A 25,074-nucleotide genomic window follows, 5' to 3' on the forward strand; every position below is an offset into this window, starting at 1 on the left:
TTAAAGCTTTGTTGGTGTGTGTGTTAGTGGAAAAATATTTAATTTATTTATTTTTATATTATTACATATATTATATATATTATATTTTATATTATTAATTAATTTATTTTAATATTAAAATATAGGCTCCATGCACTAAGAACTGTCTGCAATCACTCCCTTTGTACAAAATGAGTAATGCTCACAAATCTTAAGAGATCTAGCTGAAAACAGAACTTCTAAGCATGGATTAAGTTTATCTTTTCGTTAAGGCAATGGTGAAACTGAAACCTCTTTGATGAGGTTGTTTTCTTAGGTTTGCGTCCCTATTTTCATGGTAGCATCTTATTAACAATACCTTTCACTATGAAGAAGAGTGACATTTTTTTAAATGCTGCCTATGATTTTTATCGATTTTGTTCAAGTTTCAATAGGAAATAATTTCTTGGAGGGAAAGCTGATACATATTTTATACATACCTGCCTGTGTGTGTATATATGGATATAAACAAACCACCTATCAAAAACATATTCTAATGTAAAATTTTCCACTTATTTCTGAGGTATATATGGATTTGGTATCTGGCAACTTTATCCTAATAAACTGGAAGAAAGAAAATGCGTTCTTTCTTCCAGACAGCCGTTTGATTTAGGTTAAATTGTTTGGCTTTGCAACTCGGCAAATGAAACTGGATTTTTTTGTTTTAAATAAACCACATTCATGCAGACACTGTACAGCATGGAGGGGAGAAAGGAAACTGTTTAATGTGCAAATTCCAAAGAAAATACTGTACTGTTGTTATTAGTGTCTTCCAGTCTGCAAATCTTGCCAATGGCTGCCTGAAATTTTGAAATTAAGTGATAATTTCCTCAAACCAATTCTTAACAGTCAAAGCTAAGGCAGACCTTACTGTTAGATCACATGAACATACTAAAATGCTGTTTAAAAAAAAAACCAAGGAAGAGTTGCAGAAAGGGTGTGATGTGCTTTTAGGTTATTGATCTTTTAAAAGAACAGTCACTTTGAGATAAGTGGGTGATATTCCTTTCATTATCACCATAGAATAACAAAAATGATCTGCACCCTGGTGGTTTGTGTTAGATGCTGTCAGGATTGGTAGGACTAACCTGGCTTCAGTGACTCCTGTCATGCACAGCTGGTGCAATACAGGAAGGTTTCCAGATTGCCCATGGTGTTTCTGTTCTGAGAATGATTATCTGGCATATACCTGATGAATAAATTCATAATATCCTCATGTGTATAACATGTATTATGTTTTTGTTGCATACGCTGTGCCAAACCCGCAGTCCTCAGAGAAGCGCCATGCTTTGCATGCCTGTAGGTGGATTGCAGAGGTGAGAATGAAATCAGCCACCTGCAAGTGATCCAGCCCAGAGCCCATGCACAGCATTTATGCTGGAGATGCTAGTGAAAACAGATATCTCAGAGTTCAGATCTCATGGCTTTTCACATACCTTGCTGTTTCTGTCACTCACCAGCACCTGCCTTCACTAGACCAAAGCAGACGTGTTTTCTGTTGCACTTGATGTAGCTCTTCAAGTCACTAACAATGGGATGCTGACGCTCAGAGAAATCAGTGCGTTCATACCTAGACAAATGATCTGATAGGGCATTGCTTTTGAAATAATCCTAAATCTCAATTTTGCCAGAACAATGCTGATTGAGTATTTTTTTATTTTCATCTTTGGTAGATGAGCATTTTTAGTAAAAATATCAGCTCACCAGGGAGGATGGTAATCAGATATCTGGCCTTAAAGAGGCAGACATGCAAATTGTATCTTGAAGCATCTATACTCTGTGGACCATGTTCTCCAGTGTGTTGAAACTGCTTTGAACTGCTCTGACAATGCTTACAACCTAACTTGAAATACTTGAAAATCATTCAGAAAATGGTTGTGAAAAGGTTCATGAAAATTAGTTCTGAAGTCTGTGGGTTAAATCCCTTCCTTCTCTTTAAGCTGAATTGCTTCCGTTCCTCAGTATTTCCAACTCCAAGAAGAATCCCACTGCCATACAAAGATGTGAGTTTTCTTTATTTAAAATGAGATGATTGTCTAAATTTTGGAAGCTTTTGTTTCTCTGACTCTCCTTGACTTTAGGGGTTTTCCTCCAAGTGGTACTATCTATTGATTTCTTTTTTCCCCATTTTTCTCTCCCTCCCTTCCCTTTCTCACAATGTTTTCCTCCTGCAGTGGGGTCCCAGGTGCACGGGAGGCTGTGAATGAAAACCTCTCACTGTGTTCTGATTCTTCAGCCATCTCCAGTGCCATTTCTCCAGCTGAGAGGCCTCTCTCCTGCTCTAGAGCAAAGAGCTCTCCTAGCAGCTCCTCTTCTGTGCCTGACTCATCTGTCTCTCATCATAATTCTGTCCTTTCATCACCACCTTCACCTGCGGCAGCATTGCCAAGTTCTTCCCAAAATTCATCAGCATCCATTACTCCAAAGGCATCTCCAACCGTGGAGAAATTACCTTATGTACCACATACTCCTTTTCACCTCTTCTCGTATGACTTTGAAGAGACTCCAGCATCTGTGAAGGAAAAGGAAGCAGAAGTGATGAGGGAAAACAGGTAGATTTTATACAGCTGACATTAATTTTTAGATAAATGAATAACACCTTTCAAGAGTTTTATAGTGGTAATAATGCACTCTGTGTTGTATTATTTCCAGAACATACTGTATTAGTTTTAGTCCTGTAAGCCTGTATCTTAACTTGATTGATATTCTCCCCTTGCCTTTGTTGCCTTCATTTCATTTTACTCCTCTTAAAGGTCTACAGTTAATAAGTATTCTGGCTTCCTTTATACAGCAGTAGATAAATAACCTGTGATTTGGGAGATCACAGAAAGGAGCACCATTTTGCTCTCATTTACAACAATGTAATTTGCAGTCATTATTTCATGAAAATTAATGGAGTTTTTCTGCTATAAAACCAAAAGAGATCAGATCAGCACTTGGAATTCAGGGGTGAAATCCTGGCTTCAAAGACTGAACTGCCAGATCCCAAATTTGTTGTTAGAGTGCATATCCCTGTCATGTGCAATTTCAACTCATGCTTGTAATAAAAGAAGTAGATTAAACCCTATAAAGAGAATGTAGCACTCAGAATAGACAGTTTTTGCTCCACAACATATGCTCAGTTCTATGATGCTAAAGAATAACCTTAAAAGAGGTTGATGATTTTTAGCTATCTTTCCCAATGGTCAGAGCTCTTTGAATTACATGCTGGAAAGGTACATGTATATTATGAGCGTATTCATTTCTTCCTCTCTCCAGCAGTCCTTCTGAATTTCTGCATGTGAACAAATATTTTGATTCCTCTGATCCTTTTAATTTTTGATCTTTCTCTTCTAATAGGTGGGTGTTTTGTGCCTTTTTTTCATTTTGCTGGAAAGCCTGTAAATCTGAGTAGATACTGGCAAGGGACTTAATTAGCACATCTTGCCTTACCTGCAGCTTGAACGCTGGGTTTCCTCTAAATTTACATTTTCCTACATTAGTGCAATTTTCCCTTAGGCCTCCACACTCATTTATTGCTCTCATTGCCGCTTTATATTTTTTAGAGTAGATTTCTAAATACCTCGTGTTCCTGCAATATGTAGTATTTCTGCAGTGATTTTTTTTTTTTCCTCTGCCCATCCTTGTGCTTCCAGTCACCACATAGGATTGAAGGCATGGTATGGGAGAGGATTGTGCCGGGTTTATCTGGAGAAACAGGAGACCAAAGCTTGCACAATTTGGGCAGTAATGTGTTCATAAAAGAGGCAAATGCCTGGGGTTTCTTCAGGGTAAAGTGTCCTGGGACAAGACCATTGCATCTGCGTCAGTTTGTGAGACAAGAAGGGAAGGTGGAAGTGATAACCACTACCAGAGGAAGGTTAGAAAGAGAAATATTGTGTACAGGATACTGACTTACCTGGTGTGCTTATTTTGCCTTGCTACTCTTCCAGCATTTGTCTCCTTCTAAATTTGATATTTAGCGATGGCATGTCCAGGCTAGTCCCTCTGAATTTGATTTTGTTAATACTTGTAGTCTGAGTCCATAGAAGTTGTGTGCTCTCCATCTGAATGAGAGTTATCTTTGGGCTAATTGAAATCAGTCTGAAAAAGGATTCTTTTTCTTCCTGGGCTGTTTCAGCTTTTTCATGGGGAAGAGGAGAAGAAAGGCAAATGTAATGGTTGATAAGAAGGTTTCCTTTCAGTTGATTGAAATGGAAATCGAGGTTTCTGTTAGTGTCAGGAACATACCAAATGAGCTCAGAGTTGTTGTCAGGACAGCAGAGTTTTCTCATCGCTCACTCAGTGCTGGCATAGCCAGAATACAGAAGACCCGTGCCAGGTCTGTGCTACCAGAGAAGCCCCATGCTGTCCATCTACACAGCCTTCCACAAGGCCAGTAGACAGTGGGGCTTGTAGGGCAGGAATGCCAGGAGGGCAATTATTTCCTGCAAAATTCCTTTTGTAGCTCAGAAATGTGCATATTAGTGTTTTTTTCCAAAATTGTTCTTCTGTTCCTGGGCAGTCAACATGATGTCTCAAAAACAGACGGTGGTAGTAAGGTGTTTTCTAAAACCTGAACCAGGAATTGTTGCTGAAGGCAGCATGTTCTCTAAAAGATGATTACTTCCATTATAAAACCCCCTAACTGAAATCTACTTTGATTTTAACACGGGCCTTGGCAGGCAGCAATGCTGTTGTACCCTAAGGAATGAAGCTTGAAACTTTGAATGAATTTTCGCATGGCTAGATGAGTGTGCTAAATGGAGCTGAAGGAAACTAACCAGCCTTTTCAAAGAAATTTGCTGGCTGAAATTACTGAGTGCCGATGTGTATGAGAAAAGAAGCAGACGAGAAAAGATACAGTGAAGGAGGGTATATTACATCTTGTGAGTTGTAATCAGAAAAATGATGTTGCTCCTTTTCCTGAAGTGAATTTTGATGTTTGGGTAAGTTGGCCTTGCAGAGTACTCACCTACAGAGCATCATACGCTGTCCATGTGAAAAACAGTATTGTCTGAATATCGTGTGAGTAGAAAAGTTAACATTTTCCCAAATCAGGAATCTCTCTTGACTCGCTATTTAAGTACAATGGTTAAAAGGCACAGCGAAGCAATACAACTGCCTTTTCTATTCAGTACGGTAGCCAGGGTGAAAACAAGGGACTCCAGGGAGGTGGTCATTCCAGGAGTTGTGGAAACAATTTCTCTTTGATAAGCAAGCTTAAAGTCAAGACGGCTAGGGTGGGTTATTTTTTTAATGGAGGGAATGGCTTCCAGAGGTACGCCTTTTTAACCACAGTGGTAATTTTTTACACATATTGTAAGAAATGGCACATAAGCTACAAAATACTGGGGGAGGGGAACGAAAATACTGCCTGCTTTAATTGAAAAGAATGTGGATGCTTTCCATTTATAATGCAAACATTGTCAAACAATGGGTGTCCATGTTCAGATCATGTCTAGGAAATACTGCTGTTTTCCTTAATTTCACTACCTATGAATACTGCTGACTTGGACTGGTTTGATGTCTTTTCTAATAGCTGGGTATCGGCTCCCAAAGCAGCTAATAATTTGAGTAACTGAGTAGTGATTTAATTATTCCTGTTCTGAGTTGTCAATTGAGATGACCATTATAATCTCTCATTATTTTCCATGCCAATAGCTCACTATGTGAATTCGGTATGTCCAAGACATGGTTGATACTAAAATGAGATGATAGGTTGCATATTCTGAAGCGGGTATTAGAGCAATATTTTCAGAAGGTGGAGGTTTAAGAAATTCTGGGGTATGGAATCGCTGCCATCCCCTAACAAGAGGATTTACTGTTGCATATCTGCTTGCTGATGAATTCTTTCTGTCTCTCCCTTTCTCCTACCTTCCTTCCCATTTTTTCAGATACAATAGTTATGGCAGCAGCTCTTACTCTTCTCCGCGACCTTACTCTGGTGTGAGTGCCCCTGCAACACCCACTTCTCGTTATGGGACAACTCTTTCACCACCTCAAGAGACCAAATCTGACAGGTTTGTAAATTAATCAGTGTTTTCACAACAGCTCCTTTATATACAGGAGAGAAGTGTTCTGAATGTTTATTGGAAATATCTTGTAGCCAGATCTTTTCTAACATTGGAAAGAAAATGGACAAAAATCTAGATGTGTTCATGTCCCACTCAAGCCTTTCGCTGACTTGGTTTTAAAGGCTGGATGCTTTTCTGCCCTACTTCTGCTTCTTTCACTTGAATCGGTAAAACAGAGTTGCTTCACATGTACGCTGTTCTAAGTATTAAAAGGTGAATTAAAGCACATTTTATTTCTTTCCATTAAAAAAAAATAAATAAATTCAGACAGATCTATTTTCACTTCTATCATCTTAAATCTGCTATAAAATCTTAGAAATGCGCTTAGCTTGGAATTTCCTGGGCCACAGTTTTGTCCTTCCTTGAAAATACATGACACATCTAATTGCATTTTATCAAGGGCAAAACATTTCTTGCTGTAAATAAGGCAAACTCACAGTAACCCAGCAGCTATCAGCTCAGTGATAACTGATTTTGGGGGGAAACAAAACAAAACAAACAGCAACACACAAAAAAACACACCAAAAGTCTGTAGGGGAGTGACGCACACCATTTCAACAGCAAAAAGTAGTATTTAGAAGAATCAGAATACTCTTTTGAATTATGTAAGGTGCTAGTGATAAATGAACTCAGTGTTACAACTTGAAAGTAAATGATGGCTTCAAAGGATGCCATGCTGAGTTTAAGGAGGAAAGATAGAAGTTTTTAGTTAAATAATTTAACGTAATAACTTAATTAAATAATTTCCAGTTAGGCCAGATGGGCTTTGGATTGTTTGTTGCTGACTTGGCCTCTAATGCATAAAAATACCATGTCCCACCCTTTTTTTAGAACTGAAGGCTTTTTTAGGATCCTGTCTCTGTGTTACAGTTAATTTTTATTCTTTTTTTACTATCATTATTTCTACATTTTTATAGAACATACATCTATGTGTGCTTGTGTGCGTATGTATATTTTTGAGCCTACCTAATGCCTCACATTCGTTCCAGTCTACTACTCATTGTAGACTATTCCAGCATGCTTGTTTTTGTAGCCATGAGGTATTGATTTAATCCCTTTTTTTTCAAGTGAGTAATCACATTAAGTTTATCTTTGGATAAAGGCATTGTTTTTCATTTGCTCATCTTCTTAGAGTAACTTGCCTCGATTTGTCTTTCCTTATCTGAGTTACATTACTGCATAGTGAAACCATAATAAAAAACTCATTCCAACCTCTTTTACCTCATCAAAATAGATGCAAGATAAGCAAGAATTAAAAGTATCCTGCTGCTTTTGAAGTTTTAGGTTTCCAAGCCTCTGCTATCTTAGGCTTCTGATTGCTGCTGAGGCAAAGAAACCCCGAAGTGGTCAAACACTGAGATGGCTAAAGTTCATTGGGCCTGTCCTGCAACAGATTGATCTCGCTAGCCCTGCTCCAGTAAAGGAAGCAAGCTTTCATTGCAGCATGCGCATAAGTGCATTGCTGGTTTGGAGCCAAAATGCTTGGCCTCACAGGATGAAGCTGAGCTGTAACATTCACAGATTCATGGAGGGTCAGGCCATAAAGGAGCACTGTAATCAGCTGTTATGGGTCTCACAGAAGCTAAATGAAAGACCCCGTACCTTCATGTATTTTGAATTGGCAGTGCATGACTTCTCCCAGAAGACATTCCTGTGTTCGACACCACTGCTAGAAAAATATTTCATATTTTGAGGCCAGTTTGTCTAGCAGCATCTTGGATCCATTACACCTGCTCCTGCCTTACTCTGTGAGACTGGAAAGAGCTCTGCCTTTAACTGTGAGACCTCTCATAAGTTTCAAGTGTCTGAAAACTGTGCTCAGAGTTGAATCTTTGTCCTTCCTTCAGGTCACGTTTACCGCTTTCCACCTCACATGATTAGAAATCTGCACTCTTGTTTAAATGTGCAGCTTGCTGTTCATGGTAGTTGAACTTACCAGGATTTCCGAATTTTTGTATTTGGGGGATGTTACAGCCCAATGCTTTTTGTACATTAGTCTCTGAGATGAAATATGTGTGTACGCCACGGGCATGTTGCCTGCAGAACAGATGCAGTTCTTGAAAGTTAATCAGATTTACAGGTTCAGATGCCCTTTTGCATCAAGCCTTGGTCTTGTTCTTTTTGAGTACGCTGCCATTGCTGTTGTATAGTTCAGCAGGCTCTAATGGAATGGCTGCTTTGAAGGGCAGAAGCCTGCTTTTATTTCATTGTCCTGAAAGACATGCATTGCAGAAGTGCTACGCAGAGATCAACAGATAGTTTTTGCTCATTGGAGTAGGCTGTGTAGTGCATGATGCAATGCTTGGCACTAATTAGTAAGTGGAAAGTATTGTGGAAGTTTTCACAGTCTTTTTTTAATGATGTTTCTCTTAGATTATGTAAACATTATTTCCTACCTCCTCATGGTAAAAATTTACATGGATTCAAACACAAAAAATAGTTAAAAGTGGGGAGGAAGACACTTGATAAGAAGCAGATGCATATACATGGTTAGCTCCAAGGTGAGTTTTCTGGTTTCAGTAAACGATTGCAGTTATCCAAAGGCTCTGCAGAGAGATTCCTGTCTTTTATCATGCAGGGAACAGCTTCAGATGCAGTTCCTGGTACTGTTTATCTGACCTTCGAGAATGAGGAGGAAGGAAGAAGCATCGTTTAGAGCAGTGCCCAGCAAAATGATTCATGCTCCACTCAGTTACCCTGACAGGCCTTTCAAACCCTTGGCTGCATTTTGCTTATGTAAACAAGAGCTACAACTTAGGTGGAAAGAAGCAGTGTGGTTGACATTTTGATGTTCATACTTTTAAAACCCTCTTTGTCTAAGATCAGTAGGGAATCCAAAAGCAGTATAATTGACTGCAAAGTAACTAGATTTTATTCTTTGAAATCCACATAATGTATATATTTCTGATAGTACAGCAGAAGAAAAGGCTTACTTGACTGTTCCTTGGTTTCTAAATTCAGCTTCAGCCTTTTGCCAACTTCTTGCAATACTGTTGTGTTCTCTCATTTGTCTGGGTCCCCTGTGGAGAGGCATGTTTCTGAAGTGCGTATTGCAGCCTTAGGAATCCTGCTGAAGTAGGGCAAATTGCAGGGCACTTTCTGCTCAGCTCTTCGTTGGGAGAGAAAAAAAGGGATATTGGTTCTCTCATATGTCTCTGCTTGTGGAAGTTGTTCCAACTGTTAAAGACTGCTTTATTCCATAAACACGCTGCTCACACTCTTCATGACTTAAATCACTAATTAACTCTCTCCCAGTTCCTAAAGAAGAAATAAAAAATCTATCTCAGTTTCTTAACCTCATAAATTTTGGCAACAAAGGGGAAGAGCAAGACATGCCTGGAGCACACCAGGGAGAGAGCATTTTTCTGTACCTCCAAGTTGTTTCCTTGCCTAGGGGAAGAAGGTATTTTAAGACTCTTCTATATTTCCATGGCTTGTGCTCACACATAGACTATTTCTGTTTAGCCAAAGATTGTCTTCTCAGACTCTGAATATAAGATGGTCACTCAAATTGAAAGCTGCAGCCTGGAGCTGTCTGTAGCTGGACAGCAATCTCGTTGCTTGCAAAACTTCATACCCCCTCATAGTGTGTTTTTGGTGGTGAAGTGTATGCATGGTCATGGCCGTAGTTAGAGGAGACCCTGAAAGGATCTAACTTCTAAGGCAAGAGCTCATGAATTCAGCACCAGCTTTAATTCCTTCTGTTGCCAGAAAAAAAATCCTGCTGGTGTTTGCCAAGTTATATTTCTTCAAATGCATTTGCCAGGAGACAGTTCCCACTGGGCTTAATAGTCAAATGGTAGTGCACTTATCTTTGGTAGAAAAGCTGTCTTCTCAGGGCACTGTGTGCCAAGGGAGTAGGATTTCATGGTCACCACTCTCTTACTCTAGCTGTTAAATTAAACATCAGAAAGTTCAGCCTGAAAAGCTCCACTTCTGGGTCCTCATGGCAAGTCACTGTGAATTTAGTGTCCACCACTGACTGATCTCTCTGGGCTCTCCTACCAGAGACAGTGGCCATTTTTTCTTGTGGTGAATGCCAAGCACACCTTTTACTCTGAACGACATAATGAGAAAGAATAGCTTAGTAGTTGATAACGGTGGCCCAGGGCAAAAGCCTCAACTTTACTGCTGAGATTTTTAGAGGAGAAGCGACCTTAGGAATTGCTCGATGATTTACGTTTTGGGAAGCAGTGCTGGCTTACACTGGCTTAGCTGCTTGTTGAACTACTGTGCAAGCAGTATTCTTGATTGCATATGTTTATACATAAAGCTTAACCTTATTATGGTTTCTGATTGCAACATGTTGCTGGCTGAACATGGAGTGTGCAGTGCTGATGCTCAGGGGACACATACCTTAGCCTGGTTCCATGGGCAGGCTCTGCAAGCCACTTCCACGCAAATTGTGATTCATATGAGCATGAGAAGCTGTGGGTTGGAGAAAGACTGGAGCACAGCGCAAAAACTGTACACATAAGGCTGTGAGAGGAGTGTGTATGTGGAAAGTCCTCAGGCATTGCCCTGGCTCTGCACAGCTCTGCCCCACTATAAGCTTTATTTTGTGTAGCCCCTCAGGCCAGTTAAAAGTCTAACATTAATCCGTCTTCTCTTGGTCATTCTCAAGTTTCTTTCTCAAAGGAAGCATTAGTCAGTAGTTTTATCTCTTCAATTTTGTGTTTATTTTTGAGAGAAGTTTTATAAAGGTTCCTCAAGTAATGTTTAGTCTGTTTGCAAAATCTTATATCAACATGCTTTTGAATTTGTCGTGTCATGTAGGGAGACATAACACACGGAGAGTTTCTTGAACTGTGAAAAGCAATATGGCTCTTGGCAACTTTGCCTCCTCTTTTGTCTCTTTCTAAGTTGGAAAGTGGATTTATTTTGTTAAAGCCAAGAGACATTTAGAGTTACTTAAGGCCTGAGTAGGAACTGCCGACTGTTATTCCTTCTCTGTAGCATTCCCATGACTGCAGGGGCAGGAGCACTTTGGAAAAATAGGCAATTAGTGCTTCCTTATTAAGGTTATTAATGGTTCCGACCCATGCGATATTAAAGAAAATCCTGACTATTAACCTTATAACCTAAGGGGATTTCCTCTCGTAAGTCATGTTAATTTTTTTTAGCTCCTAAACATACTCATTTGTATTTTGTATTCTTGCTATAGATACCCATTTCCATTTAACAAACTTTAAAAATTCAACAGAGGAAAGCACAGCCATAAAAGAAGAGTATTTCAGAGTTAACATGAATGAAGAACGTTTGAATTTGATAATTACAATTTTGCTGAACAAAGTGGCTTTGAGTAAGATGAAATATTTTCTTCAGTTTCAGTAAGATCAGAGTAATTCAGGTCACACATTCCCCATCACAGTATATAGTCTGTGAAGGGTGTATTGCCAGAAAACTACAAATACTTGCAAAGAAGTGCAAGTATCTTGTGTCTCCCTGATCTTGTGCTTTTAATAATGATTACAAATTCACTGCTGTGTTAAATGCATTAGATGAGATTAGCTGAATTTTCATTGAGAAATGTCTTGGCCTACAATCAATGTTTTGGCTTCACCCCAGGTCCTAATGCCATGGTGTGGAACTGTATTCACAAATCCTCAGAATTAGACATGTTCTTCTCAGGTGTTTTCTTTCTGGAATGAGTGTAATAACATGACTTGTTTGGCATTTGCTAGTTTTGACATCAGGCAGAAGAAAGGTTTTGTTAATATTTTTATATTAACAGTCCATTGTTAATAGCTTTGTGTTCTCTGCAAGACTAAAAATAGTAGTCAGAGTAAGCATCCTTCTGAACTGTATTTGTGGAATTGAACAAATGGCTGATATTACCAGCTGGTAACATATGACACCAGCATTAAAATGCTGGCATGTGTTAGCTGTAACGCCGTCTTGTGAGTGATTTCTCTATTACGTTTTCATTGGGTATTTGCATACTCTTTTCTGTTAAAATTTCTTACCAGCTTTGAGTCAATGCCAGAATTTAGTTTTTTTAGCCTTTTGCTTGCTTATTCATTTTAAATGCAGCCTGTGGCAGTAAGACTTAAATATTCCTGAGGCCTGAAGGTACTGTCACTTTTAATAGCATCAAAGCACCAAAATTACCTGAAGGCTCGGGTCAGGCCCTCCCACCAGCCGATTTGGCCAGTCCCACTGCCATTTGCAGTTCAAGTATGAGTTCAGCAAAAGGGTATGTTTAAGCATTATTGCCAGGAGAATAAAAAGACAAAAAATCAGATTTTGAAGACAAACCAAACATAGACAAATCCTTTTTCAGATTGTTTAGAGTATCAGAGGAATACCTCTTACCACTTGCTTTTTATTTTGGCTGTTTTATGGGTTTGCACACACTGAAAGTAACACCTGTTTCCTCCAGATTTAGTTGATACACAAGTAGATAATTAAGGATAGAATTTACTAGATACTGAAATCTGCTCATTTACATGTGCAGTTCACATTAAAAAGAGTATTGATGCACCCAAATACCAGTTGAGTTAGATAGTAACAGTGAAGCTGTGAGTTTATGAGGTTTCACAAAGCAAATGGTCTCAGCAGTTGGTGTGAGGTGTGATCTTCACCAAGGGGAGATGTGTCCGGTCGCATGGGCTGGACACTGCAGGGTCTAACCACTAAGCAAGCACTAACTCAGCAATAGAAGTTCTGTTTCTATGCCTGTCCTTTTCTAAATGTGACTGAAAACCGAAACCCTGACTATTGGTGTTCTAAGAAGTCAGTGCCACACAAGGATTCAGTTGGCCATATTCCTGTCTGTTCAATTATGAGTGGTTTCAGCAGAACTTTCTTGCGGCTTTGAATGTTAGTTTTGACCATTTCATGCAATAAACTGTTGTGTGCAATTTGGCAGTCCAGAACTGACTGTGTTTGGGCAAAGTAGTAGGATCAGGTATGTGTGTACACACTGCACTATAGCTTGTAACTCAGCTGAAATATGGTTTCATAAAGTAACCAGTGGGAAATACCAAGTTTTGGCTAATTATTATTGGTCTGATTAGTTCCCAAGAGGTGTCAAACTAATATGGTGCATGGATATTTATTTTCAGTTTCTTAGCTTGTTTTCTGGCTATGTGGCTGTGGAACTTTCATTTAGATTGTGAGGCTGCTGTTCATACATCTGCAAATTTTAGCCAAGTGAGCAATGTTAGCCAAACTGCTAGATCACATCTCCAAACAAAGTGTTTTGGCATGTGGAGACGTTATGCTACCAGTCAGGTTAGAATCCTGAGCTGCACATCTCCATGCGATTCCCCTGTAATCCCTTGGATAAGAATGTGTATTTACTGTGGAACTCCAGAAAGCTTAGCCAGAGCTGAAGGTTTCCAACTTGCTAGATGCTGTGCAGAACTGAAATCACTCTTTTGATTTCTCAGCACCACCCCATCCTTCCCCTTAATTTTCCTTCAGGTTTTATTATGTCATGACTTCCTTTGACTCCAAATGGAGCTTGCAGACTTCAGGTAAGCTGGATGGGATGGGTCAGGATGGATAGGAAGTTAAATACACCGAACAGGTATGAGGGACCTTCTTTCTGCCATCTCTTGTAGTTTATTCTCAAGAGTCTTCATGTGAAGGCACTATCTAGTTTTCCCCTTCCAAGAGCAATTTCTGATGATATATTCAACCTTATGGATGCGGATTTTCATGCTAGCACAGGGATGGAGCTCTAGCTTTTGAATCTTAAGTACAGCAGTGCTACTGTTCCTGCCAAGAGCTTTCTCTTGCAACATGCACTGAAAGGTCAAAAGTTAAAATAAATGTAAAATATGTTCAAGGGAAAATCCACCACACGTACTTGACTGTCGGGGCTTGAGGATTTTTTTTTTTTTTTCTTGCTTTTCTTAGTGCTGAGACATATTAGGGATTTTTATGGGTTTGAGTGTGATCCAGCATTGATACTGTAGCTCTGGAGGAGTGCCAGCAGGGAGGCTTACAGAATATCAAGTTTTATACCATCTTATGTAATGTTTATGCGGGTGGGATATGACATATTGAAATTCAATTTATTGAAATTATTGAAATTATATTCATACTGCCTTACTGCCAGTGGGGCTGAAATAGCTATGTTCTGTGGCATTCCTGCTTGCACAGACATAGACACTCAGGGAAGATAGGTTTGCATTAATGTTTTTGTCTTCTCCGGCACTTATTTTCACTGGTGAACTGGTGCCATTACACTAAGTGCCTACATTGTGCAGTCATAAGCATGTAAATAAATAAGAGAAAGGGTCTGAGTTCTTAAAAATAACAAAAAATTATTCAGGTTTGTATTGCTGGTTTGGGAACCTGCCTTTAGACTGGGTTTAGTTTCTTTTCAGAAAAGGCAATATTTCTTATTAATCCTCTAATTGCAAAACTCATGTTACAATGCACAGAAACCGCTCTGCATGAGGTATGTCTTTTTGATTTTATCAGTCTAATTCAATCAGTGTGGATATATTTACATCTGTATAAAGCTACCCTGTACAATGCAGTTTTTTCCTGTCTAAGAGACAGAAAGAAAGACATGTTTACTCTGAGATCACTTGGTTGCCATGTGAGAGCCTGGTGGTACAATACCACCATGTTTGGGGAAAGAGAGAAGCCACTCTCCTAGCCAAAGAAATACTTGCATTAAAAAGTCAAATCCAAACTGTAAGTGAATAAAAATGTAGCTTTTTAAAAGTGTATTTGCTACTTGAAGCTATTTAATCTCAAAGAAAAAAATAATCTACATATTTGAGAAGCCTTTACTGTAAAGGCTACCATTTCTGACCAAAATATAGTTCCACTTTTTTTTGACTGGGCATTTACTCATCTTCTCTCATGCATCTTAACAGCCTCCTGAACAGCAGCTGGAAGTTTGATATACATTGCTGATGGGAACATTGAGCCTTTTTCATTATAGTAATCTACCATGGAGCATCCAGTTTATAGTTATGGTCAGAGGACTGCACAGAAAGTCCGTTATCAGACTAATTGCTCAGCCATAACGCAGGTGGCAGTAAATGACAGTGTGGACAGAATGAATGGGTCTAAATGGCAAAAAAACACAGAAATATAGGCTAGACAGCAGATAAGCCTTTCTTTTAGCTTTACAGTTAATGGGATTACACAGTAAGAAAAAATAATGAGACAATATTGCAGTTGAAGTAGGCTGAAGAATTCTTACATGTACTTTATTTGTTTGTCAGAAATTTAGCAATTTAAGAAGTCTACCCTATCTGTCATTTTTAAGCTCACCACAGTATCTCAAATCAATTCAGCAAGAAGACACTTAGCCAGGGCTTTGAAGCATCCAGACATAAATATGGCGATGTCATTCTGTTGGTTGGGATTATGTTACATGCTGAATGATTGCTATTCATTTTTTGCCAGTATAATCAATAAAAGTGACATTGAGAAATCCGATCTTCCTTCTTTACAGGCCAGCTTTGGGTGGTCTTCTTACATCGTCTTTTCGGCTGCACCAGGAGTCCTTGGCAGCAGAAAGAGAAAGACGACGGAAGGAGAGAGAAGAAAGGTTGCAAAGGATAGAACGTGAAGAAAGAAACAAATTCAAGTAGGAACCAAATTTGCTCTCAGTCTGTTGCTTTAATGTGTGATGGATTTGTAAATCATTGAGTCATACAATTGCAAAATAATTGAATTGATGAATAGTTCGTGCGTCTCTTTAGATACCTTTCTTGATCTAAGTATCTTAAGAACTGATACATTGAACACATTATGATAAACCAGCATTTAGTAAACCAGCAATTCTTTTGAGGGCAGCTTTGTATTTGCCAGTTATACTATGTGGGTATCTGCAGAGGCCAGGTTTTATTAGCTAGTATACTTCTCAGAGTAAATCTCAGTGAGGCATAGGGTTTGAAGATGAAACAGTGGGAGGAAGGGACAACACTGAGACGACTTTTTGGGTTCTGCAAAGTAAAACTGTTTTGCGGTCTTGGGATGTATGGTAGTGTTTTTAAACTACTTTTTCTCACTTTTCTGTACATGCATATTTTATTCCTGGAAACAGCAACTGATGGAAGTCAGTTATCAAAATCATTGCTCAAGCTGTAGCCAGACAAAGGCCCTGGATGAATATTGGATTCTCCATTTTCACATCCAAGAACATGTTGTGTGCTGTGGGATCCCAGGGTGTGCTGCCTGAGGGTAGTAACAGACAAGCCCACTCCTCCTGTTAAATCCGTGCCTGAAAATCCCATCGCAGGCATTAACAAAGACTACAGTGGGCTTAGGATAGTTAAGGAGCCTGTAGCTGAAGTAGTTTGCCTACTGCCTGAAGAGTGTACACTAAGAAACCAGTTTGTTTCCTCATAAACAGGGTGAAAAGTAAACATAAAACACATAATGTAGTAATCTAAAGAATGGTAGGATAAATGTTTTGTAGCCTCAGAGTTGGTATTTATGGGAAACATGGCACTGGGTTTCATGTGAGCTTCCTTATTAGTATGCAGGATTATTTTCACTGTAATCATCTCTTTGGTAAGAAATGGTCTGTGTCATAGTAAATTTGGAAAAAGGAGTAACTTACTAGTGGTTGTTTGGTTGGCTGCTTGAAGGAGATACTCTCCTGGCTCCAGAAGATAGCTAGTTTAGAAGAAAATGAGAGGCAGAGGGAAGGTGGGAGAGCACCATAATAGGATCTTTGGCAGCCAATAGCTGCCCATGTTCTCCTGAAACAAACAATCAGGTCTCAGTCTTAAAGGCTCTTCCAAAAAATCTCCCTCTAAGTGGTATCATCAGGCTGCAGCAGTGTGCCATGGACAGCCAAGATGATCTTTCAGAAAGGAAACGTCCAGACCAAAAAAGCCACCATGACATTTGGCAGCTTGACCTGTTTGAATAACAGATCTGCACATTTCACTGGAGATTGGGTACAGTAGTTGTTGTGTCACTAAAAGAGATCCCTTAAAGTCAGAAAAAAACCAATTTTTTTTTAAATATACATCTTCATACCATTACTCCCAAGTCAGAAACTGGTTAACTTAATTTCAGTATTGTGTTCCTTATTTAAGATGACAATTTTTCAATGCTCAGTGTTTTCATCTTCTAGATTTGAGTTCCATGGTCACCCAAACTTGTAACTTGCTTTTGAGTAGAAGGTCTCTAAAGCCACCAAACTTCACAGGCAGACAGCATCCCATAGTTGATTAAACAGTCTGGCAGGAGGAGGAAAAGCCACAGCAGTCATGGGCAGTTTTGCAAGAGTTCTTGGGATTTCAGTATCATATCATAAGTCTGGCTAGAAACCCAGTCTCTGAAGATGTATTTTTTGATTAAAAATAGCGCTTGCAATTCACAGCCTTAAAACTCGTGAGCAGTACTGGATTTACCCTCATGACTCATTTGTTATCTCATTCTTTCCAACTCTGCCTCAAGAACATTGCTGTAGTTTCTGGCACCATTGTGGACAAATTGAAGATAATTTAAAGGAGAGCATCACCAGTTGTGAAAGAGCTTGAGTTTAGGAGAGGTATCAAAAAGCTTCATAAGCTATTACTAGGAAAAGGAATGCTTTACATAATGAGCATTTTTCTCAGTAAAAGGACCATTTTAACTGCTGCATGTATAGAACAGTATGCCCTAAAATACAGGCATTCTTCTTCAGCTGTAGGGAAGGGTGAAAGCTGTCAAAGAGGAAAGAGTAATGTTAAAATATGCCTGCTGAAAAATCCCTATATTTTTTTTTTCCTTGGAGTTATTCCCATAGCTATTGTAATTCCAAAGAATACTCTGAAAATATGATAAAAGTATAACCAGGTCAGGGATTTAAAGAATGTGGAGGTAGCCTGAAACAGTAATATATGTTCCTTATTGTCGGACTTTTGAAGAGCACTTGCAAGCAGATGTTTGATATCTGTTGGTATGGTAGATGAAAAGTAATTCCTTTGATGACAGAATCTGAAGAGAAAAAACAGTGTTTTATTCATAAATAGAATACTTCTGAAAATCTTTCTGGTACTCTCAGGTTACAGTGTGGAAGAATCTAGCAAATGAGGTGAAAATCTCATCAGTTTTGTCTGTCAGATTCAACAAAATACTAAAAATACATTGTAAAGAACTGTCTTGCTGTGATATCGAGGGAGGCTTGATATTCACAGGATTCTGCTGTGCTCCGAGTTAAATTTGCATCCACATTTGTGGATTTGACAGGCCTGCCTGAGATCACAGTGCTCAAGCTTCCGAAAAGTTGGCCTGGCAAAAACCTAATATATTAATTACTTGAGGAGCTGAGAGAAGGGCAGCTCTTCCCAGAGATGCAGGGATGTTTGTATCTGAAACTCAGGGTGAAAAATAAGGAAGTGACAGGTTGTTACCTGTCCAGTGATCCTGTATGCACCTTGTAAGAGCAAAGAATTGTCCTACTCGGTAATGCCAGTCCACTGTCCCATTTCCAGCCATGGCGACTAAAACACACTGAGGAAAGGTACATTAGAAAGAGGCTGATACGGTGTGCTCACTGCCTTGATCTGGCTTGCCAAGTGCTGTGGTCACTGTTTTGGGGCATTCTAGTTTAATAGCCGCTAATGCCTGCTCATCATGGATTTAATTAATTTTATTATGGAGTTAATTATATCAACTTTCAGTAACTAGGATTCAAAATGTACTTCAAGTTCTTCACTTTTGGGGTTTTTTATAATTATGTGTAAAGATCTTCTGAACTACATATTTGGCGTACACATACCTGTGAATTATGCATGGATAAGTGTATGCACACACTTTTCAGCCTTTTTTACAAAACCAAAGGAATCATTTTTATCGGCAATAGTCTTCGTTGTTTTTCTGATCAGCTTGTTTGTATTGATCTGTTTCTCCTACTGTATTTATACTTCTGTTAGCTTATTCTGCTGGTTTCCTCTGCAATTTACTGCAATTCTGTTTCTAGCCGTGATTATTTAGATAAAAGAGAAGAACTAAGACAAGCAAGAGAAGAGAGGTTTGTATATAATGCATCCATCCTTCCCTTTGGTTGTTTGCATTTTCTGTATTCTTTACTGTGGAGCTGTCATGTATTTACATTTTTAACTCTGCATGCACAGAACACTTTTATTCCAAAAGACTTCTATAAGAAAGCAGTTGTTTCATTAAAGTTCTTCATTAAGGAGAAAAATTAAGTCCAGCTGTAAGCACAGCAATAAATGAAGAGCAGTGGGACTGGAGTGCATAAGAATGATTGACGATCTATCTTTTATCTATTTGTGTGGGAAAAAAAGCTTACTCCATTTGCCTCAGAAATTTGCCAAAATTTAGTATAGTTATAAATTGAGTAATCATGTCTTTCTCACCCAGTGGATCCCAAGCTTTCTGGAGGGTCAGAAAAGGCAGCTGAGGATAAAGGAAATTAGGGTCACAAGCATTGCAAAACTGCAGTCACAGGCTGATGGAAATGGTTCTGACCCTCTCCCAGCATATTTTTATCTTTCAGGGCCAATTTTTCTTTGCCAAACTCTCTAAACATCACTGAGTCAATTGCAAAGCTTAGCAGCGTTTATCATTCGGGTATTGTTTTAGTTTCATTTAAATAGCATATTTAAAGGGACTGAGGGTTTGGGGTATTCTTTTCCTTTTATTAAATTTGATTAAATGGTTTAAAAACTCTGGACTAGACTGGGAGCTATGTGCTTATGAAAGCACATTTTTCAAGGAATACTTGACAAAAGACCTTTGCCTTTCAGTAGCTTCATCTCTACCTTCATTTGTAATTGCACCCTGGAGGGAGCTGTTGTTTTTACCTGGAAAGTATGTGAGTTACTGAATAAACAGTAGACGAAAATCATCCAGATTGCTTCAGATCTGCTTTTATGGTTCTCTATAGATTTTTCTCTGGAGATACTTTTGGATTGCAAAGAACTGGAATTACTTTATCAAAGTATGAGAGCAGCCATCTCAGAAATCATGGTGTTGCTGCATTTTGGGTTTGGATGGTTTTTCGGTTTGTGGTTTTGGGGGGCTTTTTGGTTGTTGGCGTTTTAATTTGGTTTGCTTGGAATTTTTTTCTTCCCTTTTTTTTCCTACAAAATCCTCATACAGGAGGCAGTTGGTTTCTGTCCACTGAAGTCTGATCTGTTATGGCTGAAGTAGCTAATATTAGAAAATGATTTTGAAATCCCTTAACAGTAAGAATAAGTGGATGGGCTTTCCTTTGTCCTTCCAGCCAAAACAATTACAAACAGTTTTGAACATTTTCTGAAATGAAACGCATCTGAGCATGTAAGCATCATACACAGATCATAGCGGAATAAAAGCTTTTACAGCAAACATGCTTGTCAGCAAGATTTGAAACAAATTAGAAGCAAGCTCTCCAGCGCTTTCCAGTTGCAAGGGAACATGCCAAGTAAACTGGAGTACTTTTGAGGAAGTGTTCACGAGCAAGACATCACTGCTGTGCAATCTGAGGCAATTTCACTGGTCAGTAGGAATGTGTCTTTATCCTTAGGGTTCTCTTGAACTGAAAAGTTAAATTATCAGTTCTTCCTCAGAAAGCAGAAAAACACGTTTGCTGTGACAGCACATATATATTGGAGAAACCTTCTTAAAGCTGCAGAAGTCTTGCACGTATTGTCCACTACATTGGCCTTCTGCAACTGTCTTTTTAACACAAACCTTTGCACAAGTGAAATTTCATTTCCTCTAGCAAGTTGCATGTTGACTTTTCTTAAGATAATGCATGAACTATGAAAAAACGCCATAACCAAAGTCCTAAAATCCTAGTTAAAATCTGGGTTGCACATTTCCTGTGAATCAGTTTGGAAAAGTGGAAGGAGATAATATTGAGCACATAGAGCATTCTGTGTGCTAAAGCATCACCCTGGAGCTCCAGAATAGAGGAATCCACTTTCCCAGGGGCTCTGGAGTGGTCTTGACATGAGGGAGAAAGATTCTTGCAGTTTCAAAGGGTCTGAGTGTAACTCAGCACCATTTGTTCCACATGTTCTTGACATTCAACGATTTGAGGCTGCTTTTACTTTGCTTGATTGGGTGTTTTCCATTGGTAATTTAAAAATAAGCCCAAGAAAGGTGAGCTCCCAAGCTCTCCCTAGTGTGATTTGCAGCTCAGATGCTCTCAGCCCCGTGACTTTGTTGGAAAATAAACATTTTAAATCACCTTCAGGGTATTCCTCAGAGACCTAGATGCCTCGCAATGATATCTTCATCCACTTGAAGATGATAAGTGGAATGTCATGTTCATGAGGTATACCAAATGGATAGCCCACAGACTTTCAGCTTTTCTAGAGAAGAATCGGCATAGCTGGGATGATGTCGACAGATTTCTAAGATTTAAAGGATCATGGCAGTATATACAGAGGCAATGTGTCAATCCTGTAGTGGAGGAACTACATCCACAGTACAGCAGTGGGATGGTAGCTCATCCTTTCAACTCCTTCAGGTTTTGCTCTTCATGAGACCTTGTGTATTTGATGCTGGCATTCATTCATTGTTAGAGAGATCAGGCAGAAACAAAAAGTAACCTAAATAAATGTCATTTATCAAGTGTGAAGTGCTAATAACTGATTCATGAATTGTTTTTATTTCTTGGCTACACTGCTATATTTGCTTATTAGGCTGTCCGTTTGATAACTAGTTTTGCTGATGTGCTGCTATGAGAGTTGCTGTTCTGGTGCCTTTTTTTCTTTCAGTGTAATGAACAGATATATTTTGAGAAGGCGCATCTTGACGATAGACTTTTGCTTTGCTGGTTGGCTGTGCAGCATACAGCTACAGAAGCTAAAACATTAAAGAATCTTAAAAAGAGCTGAGGACTATAAAACATTGTAGCTCCCCCTGTTATAGAAGGATCTGTCCAGATTTCTGTTGTACTCTGTTGGCAAACTGGAAAACCCTCCTCAGCGGCAGCCAGCTGGTTTGTACCTGTTGGAGCTAAGTGATTGATTTGAATGTCTCTTTATGAGTCTGAAGTCCCATCTGCTCTATCTGTGGGGAGGGGGAAGGCACAATACTTAAGTGACCAATGTTAAAAGAAAGACTGGCTTCATGAACTTTAACACTAAGCTGATGCCAGTGAAAGGCTTTCTCCTCTACTGAAAAGGCAAGAAATCATTCTCTAGAATTGGCTTCATGTTAGAACTATAAACAGTTCCTATTTTATAACCATACAAGTATGTGGCTTGTTATATTTTCATCCAGAGTCTGTAGGGGTTCTTTTTCTTGCCGAATTTGTTCAAAGCCTGTGCATACCTCTGGAGGAATAAAAGAAAATGAGTTTGTTCTTCATTATTGCTGTTTGCAATGAAGCAAATTGCCTCTGAAAACACAAGGAGTGCTTTTCAAAGACAAGTTTCTACGCTCTATATGGATGTTTGCAAATGTACATGTGTGTGTGGCTGCCATATGCACTAAGCATGTTTGTTACCACATGTGGCTGACTTTTCCCTGCCTGCTTTTAATGCACCCTTGTACACTAATCTGGGCTGTCAATGAGGCAGAAGGGGGGAGGAGTGGTGTTCCCTGTTACAAAGTGTTTACAATGGTGGGTTATAGGAGGATGACCACAGTGTTTTGGGGACATAAGCAGTAGTCTTGATTAACCTGTTTAACAGTTCACTTGTGGGTAAGACAAACAGTCTAAAGCCCGATCCAGCTGTAGTCATGAATTTATTCCTTAGCAAATAATGGTGGATAAAATTAGCAGACATCTGGAAGAGGCACATATTTCAAAGTTATTTTGGTCAAAATGTATAAAGCACACTATGAAGAATATGATTGGTAGCTGGTCTTAATAAACAGTTAGTGAGTTCTGCCTGCCTAAAATGCAAAACAGATGTATCTTTGTTCTTTTAAAGTGACTTTGATGAATAAACTACATGTGACGTCAGGTACAAGCTATTGGATGTCTGAGTCCGGCAGAGAAATTTTTTAGAATAAAAAAAAAAGGAAAACTTTCCATTGTAGACTGTGGAGAGAACAAAGTGAATTCCAGCGCATTGCTCTCAGAGCAAATAGAAGCAGGTTCAGAGACTTTAGATAGTCAATCCAAACGTCTATTATTGGTATTATTTTCAGGGAGATCTGTTTTTGTCTGCTGCACTAAACCGTTTCCCTCTCCTTGCAGCAAGTCTCAGACTTTGTCTATTTGCATCGGTATTAAGGGGCTCTGGCTTTGGAGGGTTTTTTTTCTTTTGCCCTTTTTTGTTTTTTTTTTGTTGTTTTTTTTTTTTTTTTTTTTTTTCTTCCTTCTTTTGGATTTTATTCCCTCCTGTTTTGTTTTGGGAAAAGGAGGGCTGGGAGGAGGAGGAGGAGGAGAGTGAAAAGGAGGACAGGCAAATGCTTCCAAAAGGAAAAGGACTGTGCAGACAGAATACTATATCTAAAGGCTCTTTAACTCTGCTGGGTTTTGCTTTTGTTTTGTCATGAGCAATTTAACATTTTTCAGGGAAATAGTCTCTGCTTTGGTGTGCATTCTTTGGCAGATAGAGCAGGCAGGCAGTTTAGTGCTGTACCCCTTGTGTCAGGAAGTCAGTTCATTCTCTGCAGGTGTTTCATCCATAAACAAGCATCAGCCACAGACTTCTTTTTCTTTACGGAAACCCTCTGGAATTTAACTTTCAGATACAAATACTTGGAGAGGTTGGCAGCAGAGGAGTATGAGAAGGAGCTGAAGAGTCGGAGCGTAAGCCGAGGCAGAAGTGAGCTGTCCTTGAACCTGAGATCTCCTTCAGCCCCATCCTCACCTGCCCCATCGTCACCTGTACCCAAGTGCGTCAGCCCAGCATCCATAGAGTCCCAGGAAGAGCTGAAGACCCCTTCCACCCCTTGTGGGACCCCTCAGCCTTCAGAAGGTAAGTGAAAAGGAGGGCAGGGGAAAGAGCAGTGATTTTATCACAGTTTCTTTTGGGCTAGCAGTGCTTTTAGATGCCTGAGTCCAAGAATATAACCTCTGAGATGCCAGAGTAAAGGGTCATCTTGTATTGTTTCATGCTGTCTTTTTAAATTTCCTCTGTTTCTTGCATAGATTTGAGTATCTTCTAGTCTATTCAAGCAACGAACACGCTTCTAATTGGGGCTATGATTTATATTACCATTGTCTGTTGCTATTAGAATGGAATAATTGGAAAATAGAGCATAAAGAGGGTCTTAATTTTAGCATCGTGTTCCTTGTATATTAGAAGTTACTGAATACTAGACCAGTAATATTCCTGCCAACAGATTTTGCTTATGTGGATTCTCTGAAAGAAATGCAACAGATGCATGCCAAGATTATAATAACCTTCCAGCAGAGCAAAGGCTGAATGGGGCAAACAGAAAAGGTCTTGAATTGAAGGCAGGGAGGGTGTGTTGGTTATTTTTAACACCAACAAAAACTCTTAAAATTGTAGCACAAGTAGTAAAGGACTTAAAAGAGACCACAGACAATTAGTAAAAAGGAATATATAATTAGTGTTTGCATGGTTGGTTTGCTGTCATATAATTTATTGGTGTGCAGAGCAATACTTTTGTGTGTGTGCACGTCATTCTGCTACTTGCATCATGTACCCCTCCTTCAGCCCTCAAGAAACACCCACCATACAGATTTATATTTGCGCCACATGATGTTGCATTAACATTGGGAGCTAGAATGCATGTTGAGGGTGAATTATCACCATCATTCATTTTTATTTGATATGATTTCCTGCTACATGCTATAGGTGATTAATGCATTTGTAACTTGCACTGCTTGGTTTTATTGAGTGTTATGGCTGGTAGCATGCTATAAAGCAAGGCAATTTAAGAAAAAAGTTGCAAATACCGAATGTTGCATATGTTTATCCTCACTGTACTAAGTAGGTGAAGTTTATTTAATTTAGGTTTATATATTTTCACAATTATATTCCCAGTTTTCTTGTCTGGCACCTTAAAAGTCTCAGTGGAATCATTTGAACTTAAAAAACATGGGCATTTTTCTGTAGTACTGATATTAAGAAACATCCAGATGCTCTTTTTTTTTAGTACAATATTGCTTTTAAAGCAAATAAGCTGGATTTTTCCACCATTA

At 39.0% G+C, this 25,074-nt stretch overlaps 1 protein-coding gene across 3 annotated transcripts in view; it reads left to right on the forward strand.

The window, feature by feature from the left end:
• FHOD3 (formin homology 2 domain containing 3) overlaps positions 1–25,074 on the forward strand; it is a gene marked incomplete at both ends in the record, with an annotated part of 373,934 nt that overhangs the window by 283,142 nt on the left and 65,718 nt on the right. Inside the window, 5 exons of one of the 3 annotated variants that reach the window (XM_080639441.1) lie at positions 2,193–2,570; positions 5,895–6,020; positions 15,502–15,636; positions 18,970–19,020; positions 23,652–23,881. In XM_080639441.1, coding sequence (XP_080495567.1) covers positions 2,193–2,570; positions 5,895–6,020; positions 15,502–15,636; positions 18,970–19,020; positions 23,652–23,881 — 920 coding nt within the window. The remainder of the gene's footprint in view (positions 1–2,192; positions 2,571–5,894; positions 6,021–15,501; positions 15,637–18,969; positions 19,021–23,651; positions 23,882–25,074) is intronic. The other 2 variants (XM_080639442.1, XM_080639443.1) reach the window with 2 other exon arrangements.

This window comes from Psittacula echo (genome assembly GCF_963264785.1).
Source record: "Psittacula echo genome assembly, chromosome: 2".
NCBI lineage: Eukaryota > Metazoa > Chordata > Aves > Psittaciformes > Psittacidae > Psittacula > Psittacula echo.